A 6,180-nucleotide genomic window follows, 5' to 3' on the forward strand; every position below is an offset into this window, starting at 1 on the left:
CTGCTCGATTCCACGCATTCAAATACACTGACAGTCAACTAAACTGTTGGGGGTGGAACTTGACTCTGCAATTGCAGTCTATGCCTTGCCCATTCACTAACAACGTCGCTCTCCCATTCATTGCAATTGAAGTTAGCATACTTTTATGGATTCTTGAGCGTGACTTGCGCCTTCAACCCTCTCGTGATAATTGAGTCCAAGATATGAGTCTGGGAATGCACAGGACGTCCACGGTGTCAAAATCTGGTGACCTACGCAATCTACCTCTGTGGCCAACAGCTGGGCCTGTGCTGTTGTTTAAATACCTTGCCAGGAAATTCGTCCATAAAATTTTCTGGAAATGTTAGTCGTGGCTTGCGCTGCTGCTGGCACGTCTTCTTTTCAAACTATTTCGACGATTTGCAGCCCTCACCACATGTGAACTTCTTTGGCCAATGATGGCATACTTTCTGCAGGAATACTTCATCGTGTTTGTGCTGGTCCTCGGAAGCATCATTTGAAGAGCCGGAGCTCGCACTGACCCGTCTTTGTCAGTTGTCCAACGTGCTGTCACAATGGATAACTGAATGTAGTTATAGAAGTTCGTATATTTTCGCACGTGATCAGATACCGGGCTAACAGAAAACAGTAACTTGTGACATTCGCTGGAGCCGAAGAGACGATGATCGCGATACACCAAGTTTGCGTAACCCATGTCTGTAAGAAGGCGACCACACCTTGTGCCATAATTCACTGAAGTTAGCAGCGTAAGATTTTTCCATATCTTTCTTTTTGAACAATTCGCCTTACTTGCGGTTGCATTTTTTTATTGCTCGCATTTTCAACATATTGGTTTCCTATTATGGGCTCCAAACTTTCTCTGAGATAGCAAGTTCATCCCAAACCTGTGCGATCTGTTGAGCCTGGTTGTGAGTCGTAGTTCTCACGATCAGTAAGTGGGTTAATTGCCAGTGCAGAATGTGTGTAACGTCACTGCTGTTTGTGGTCTCCTCTTGATCCTTTCACCTTCCACGCTGCTTTGCAAAACCCTCATCGTATGATCTTCCTAGCGTTAACAAGTATCTTGGAAGGGGATTTTCGTGCTGAGGTGGAGTACCGATTTGGCCGTGACCATCTGAGTCTCATCCCTTCCAAGCCTCACATTTCCCGCAGTTACCTTTCAAAATTGATTAGATCTTTAAGTCTGAATGAATGAGGAGCTTCTCTCGTTGATGGCTTTTCATTACTGCTAGTTTAGATTCGTGCACGATTCGTTCAGCATAAGTTTTCTTTTGAAGAGCTTCTGTTGTGGTGACGCATAGTCATCTATGATATACACACGCAAATCGCATGAAAAGGAAGACAATCTGCCTTCTTTGTTGGCAGATCTTTCAGATTATGCGCTTCTGTATGAATTAGTTTGTAAACTTTGCTGTCTAGGTTATTGTACAGAGCATAATAACAATCAAACCCAGGATCTTCAAAAGCTCCGTAGCTTGACGGAGCTTGAAACGTGGGATACGATATTGGTTCAGTGCTTGTCATGTTTGCAGTTGTGCTCCATGAGCGACACAAACAGATATTAAGTTGCTCCAGGTGATACGCGATTATACTGGGAGAGATTCATAAATGGAGAAGAATTTTATGACATTATGGATCCTCTTCTGCAGCATTTTATTAATCACAAATCCAGCTGGCGTTGCAGCAGTCATAAGAAGACAATTCTTCTCTGGAAATTATTCTCTGATGGACGTGATGCAGACCCAAAAGCTGGTGAATCACGCTGGCGAGCAGTACTGCACAGAACCTTGCACCACAATGGTGCTCGAAGCATCTGATCAGTGTGAGAGCTGTCTGCTCGCTCATCCCCACATCCCTAGCTACATGGAGATGATACGGTGGCAGCTTATCTCAGACATCCTCATTGCGCTTGCATACTTCTCTATCCCAGTGGAGCTCTTGTTCTTCATCTACAAAGCACAGGTAATGAACCACACTGTTGATGATTGAGAGTCAGTAGAATCCTTGCTCGCTATGACAGAGAATCGATCTCAATCACTTGCAATAATGTGGTGACTGACGCAGGTATTCCCCTACAAGTGGGTCGTGGCAGAATTCGGTGCATTCATTGTTCTCTGTGGCCTGACGCATCTCACAAATGTCTGGACATTTCTTACAATGGCGGCTAGTGCCACCAGAACGATGACGTTCTTCAAAGTCTCCACTGCCTTTGTGTCCTGTGCTACCGCTTTCACCCTGAGCTGGGTCATTCCCGAAGTTCTAGGGGTCAAAAAACGCGAGTTGTATCTTGTGGGCAAGGTACACGATTCGTGAGCATTTACGTTCCGTTTCATGATTTCTGAAGGAATCTTTGAAGTTCAAAAAAGTTGATATATAATCGGTTTCTAGACTGCAGAGTTAGATAAGGAGGTAGGAGCAATGAAGAAGAAGGAAGAGGCGGGGACACATGTGCGCATGCTAACTCATGAGATCCGGAGCACACTCAACCGACACACTATTTTGAAGACAACTCTAGTGGAACTTTCGCAAACTCTCAAGCTCAAAAGCTGCAACATCTGGATGCCTACCGAGGACAGCGATCAATTCGAGCTCACACATGAGCTGGATGAGGACAAGAATAGGTCTGTCAGTAGTTCACCTACCATTTCTAAAATGGATCCAGGCATCCAACATGTAGGTATTATCACACCCTACGAGATTGACTTCCATTCATTATCGATTGTATGAACCCAGCATCTTACTGGTGTCTGAGGCAGAACCTAAACGTGATGGTTCGATCATGGTCAGGTTCTTTGCAATCAGGGCGCGGTGCTTGTTCCCTACAATTCCATTTTATTGATGAGGCACGGGGCTTGTACGAAATTGGCAGATGGAACGGTATTAGAAGATCGTGTTGTAGCTGTGAGGCTGCCCTGTATGAGTACCTCTCATTTCAAAGACTTCCGCGAAGCCAACGTGACCAATGGTCATCTTCCTGAAGCATCGTCTTATGCGTTTCTGGTGCTTGTATTGGCTCCTGATCCACAGAGAAAGTGGCAGGGCCATGAATTTGAAATGGTCACAGCTGTTGCTGACCAGGTATTGTCCGTCTAGCATAGCGCCTTGCAACCCCCAAACTGCAAGGCACGTTTCACATCTCTTCGAGCTGCGTATTCCTGCATTCTGAGTTCTTATATTGATTATTTGTTTCTTTTGACGACACATATGTTGACCTCACTCTTACTATTAAACCTGATTCAAGTCAATCAGGTTGCAGTTGCACTTTCGCATGCAACAGTATTAGAGGAATCCATGCGAGCACGAGATCAATTGATTGCTCAGAATCTAGCTCTGGAAATCGCGAAGAAGGAAGCAGAGGAAGCAGTGGCTGCACGCAACGATTTCCTAGCTGTGATGAATCATGAGATGCGGACGCCCATGCATGCCCTCATAGCCCTCAATTCAATTTTGTCGCAGTCAAACTTGACGGAAGATCAACACTCCATGGTAGAGACCATGGCCAAGAGTAGCAGTCTTCTTTCGTCGTTAATAAATGACATTCTAGATTTCTCGAGACTCGAAAGCGGTGGCCTAGCTTTAGATTTAACTCTTTTCAACCTCACTGCTTTAATGGGCGAGGTGGAGAATATTGTCCGTCCCCTGGCTTCTCAGAAAAACATTTCTTTCACAATGTCCTGGACGCCGGACTTCCCTGGTGATGTCTTTGGAGATAGTAACCGGTTACTTCAAGTTATGCTGAACGTGGTGAGCCAGTTTTCTCATAAGAGATAGATTTCTATGTATTTTTTTTATTTTATTTTATTTTTTGCGTACTTTTGAAGGGATTCATACATATTTCTTAGTACTTAGTTTGAGATCACCTCAGATTGGAAATGCCATCAAGTTCACTTTGGAAGGAACAGTTCGAGTTGCGCTGAGAGTCGGAGACATAAGCGACTTTCGCCCAGTTATGGCGACTGGAGCGGAGTTGCCAGTAACACCGAGAAGGTTCTTGGAGTACCGCCACATTCACGTTGACATTGTTGATACCGGGATCGGCATCAAGGCAATAGACGTGCCGCGCTTGTTCCACAAATTTGTACAGGCTGATAGCACAACTACTCGCAACTTCGGGGGGACTGGCTTAGGTCTTGCCATTTCGAAGAAGTTTGTGGAGGTACCATAGTGAAAAACCTTACTCTTCTGAAGTTAGTGAGGATTCTAGAATATCTGGTGTGAATGGCTGCAAGTGCAAATCTAAATGTCAGAAATCGAAGAAATTATCTAACTACAGGAATTATATCTGTTAGTTTGTTAGATCTGACAAGCGAAACAATCTATCCTGTGGCAGCTTATGGGAGGGAAAATTTGGCTGGAAAGCAAGGGACTGGGAGAGGGAACAACATGCAAGTTATATATCACAGTCGGCATTTATCACGACCGTCAGCAGCCGACCTTGAAAGAAGGGCCGAAAAAGCCAACCTCACCCGCCGAGCTAACAGGTTTGGAGGTAAAATGCGTCTCTGTCAAATTCAAAATTTGTAGTGACAGCTGCTGCACGGACCGCCTTGCCCTCCATAGCCTACCACTTGCCATTGACTTGATCCTGCTTACGTTTGTGAACAGGTCATAGTTGTAGACGATAACTCGATAAACAGAATTGTCACGAGGCGTCTACTTGACAACATCGGGTGCACATCCACAGTCCTGGATTCTGGCCAAGCGTGCTTGGACGTCATTGATGAGAGAGGACCATCTCAATTCCAAATTCTTCTCTTAGATCTGTGTATGCCTGAGGTGTGTTGTTCCAGCCTACGACACCAAGCTTCTGATAACACTATTAACCGAAGCTTGGCCCTTGACGATCTTGTCACAATTCATTACCCAAGCTACTAGGATGATAGTTTCCTACTTAAAAGTTGAACGGCTTTGCCCTTTGTGCAAGGTCTTGTTGCCATGACGCTTATTGAGTCATGTCTTGAATTCTGCGCAGATGGACGGTTTCACAGTTGCTAGAGAATTAATCAAGAGGTATGACAAACCTGCAAGGCCCATAATATGTGCACTCACAGCCAACTCCGACACCAAGACCCGGGAGCATTGCTTTGAGGTTGGCATGGACTACGTCCTCATGAAGCCCATCAGCTTGTCCCTCCTCAAAACAGAATTGCTCAAGTTGATAGAGCTTCGAGAAGAATGCAAAGAACCTCCTCCTCAGTTATCAGCCCCACCTGCAAGGTGAGGAGCAAAGTATGAGAATGCTGAAGAGTGATTCAATAACTGCATCTGCACCCACTACTCAGCCATGAAAGTGCACTTGGAAATGCTCTAAGAAAAATCTGTTTTGGAGGTACTCAACAAACAAAATGGTCATAAATGGGACTTGTGTTCTAACAGTGAGCTTAACGTACAACATCTCCGATTCTGCATAAACTCCGAACCTAAGCAGCAGCTGCACACCCATGTAGTGGACACAGAATCATTGACATAGTTCAACAATCATGGGAAATCCCACATATGTTCAACACTTTTGGTTTCCAAAGGTATTTTGAACGTGGGGGGAATATTGTACAATTTTTGTTGAGTCCTAATTTGTTGCCTCACTAAAACACAATTTGCATGTGTAATTAATATGTTCATTAAGAAAATGGTTGATTAAGTTGAGCATATTGTGGTCATTGTGACATCTATGCAAAAGAAATGACTATCAACAAAGTATTGATTGATAAACTAGAAGATGTGCAATCTTTTTCCCAACCAAAAGAATAATGTATTAACTATTCAAAAAAAAAGTTGCAAAAGTTTTAATTTTAATTTTAATTTTTTCTTTCTCTCTCCACTGCACTCTTTGAGTGTAAGTGAGAGGGTCTAAAATTGTTAATATTTTTTGACAAAAAATGGTATTTTATATATGTATATATATATATATATATATATATATATGAAAAAATAATTGATAATATATATATATATATATATATATATATATGAAAAAATAATACTTATAATAAATATTATTAATTTTTTTCTTACCAATTTTTAAAAATAAACCTAATAAAATAAAATAAAATAAATATTTATTAATTCAAATTTTATTTTTTAGATTTTTTTTGAATATCTTAAAATTTTGATTCTTATTATTTTATTTAAAAAATAATTTAATTAAAATTTAATTATTAGTATCTTTTTGAATTTTAATCA

At 42.2% G+C, this 6,180-nt stretch overlaps 1 protein-coding gene across 3 annotated transcripts; it reads left to right on the forward strand.

Annotated features, from left to right (window-relative positions):
- Window positions 1–612: 612 nt before the first annotated feature.
- Window positions 613–5,646, forward strand: LOC112280551 (ethylene receptor 1). Of its 3 annotated transcripts, XM_024516175.3 has the most exons (10): window positions 613–746; window positions 1,650–1,962; window positions 2,065–2,298; window positions 2,389–2,673; window positions 2,788–3,078; window positions 3,250–3,744; window positions 3,866–4,156; window positions 4,331–4,489; window positions 4,606–4,776; window positions 4,973–5,646. In XM_024516175.3, the coding sequence occupies exons 2-10, from the start codon at window positions 1,726–1,728 to the stop codon at window positions 5,219–5,221; spliced, it is 2,412 nt and encodes an 803-aa protein (XP_024371943.1). In that variant the 5' UTR covers window positions 613–746; window positions 1,650–1,725; the 3' UTR covers window positions 5,222–5,646. The 3 variants fall into 3 exon arrangements, with proteins under 3 accessions (XP_024371943.1, XP_024371933.1, XP_024371925.1); XM_024516165.3 differs by lacking the exon at window positions 613–746 and having other exon boundaries at window positions 987–1,962; window positions 2,389–2,677; window positions 2,870–3,078; XM_024516157.3 differs by lacking the exon at window positions 613–746 and having other exon boundaries at window positions 987–1,962.
- Window positions 5,647–6,180: the final 534 nt, after the last annotated feature.

The sequence above is a fragment of the Physcomitrium patens genome, chromosome 1 (assembly GCF_059467195.1).
Source record: "Physcomitrium patens ecotype Gransden chromosome 1, ASM5946719v1, whole genome shotgun sequence".
NCBI classification, from domain to species: Eukaryota; Viridiplantae; Streptophyta; class Bryopsida; order Funariales; family Funariaceae; genus Physcomitrium; species Physcomitrium patens.

Bases quoted from the DNA above. Each gene is read 5' to 3' on its own strand.
- LOC112280551 (XM_024516157.3), top strand. From the start codon at position 1,609: ATGGAGAAGAATTTTATGACATTATGGATCCTCTTCTGCAGCATTTTA. The intron at 1,963-2,064 runs GTAATGAACCAC...TGACTGACGCAG, and splicing joins TCTTCATCTACAAAGCACAG to GTATTCCCCTACAAGTGGGT. The intron at 3,079-3,249 runs GTATTGTCCGTC...CAAGTCAATCAG, and splicing joins TCACAGCTGTTGCTGACCAG to GTTGCAGTTGCACTTTCGCA.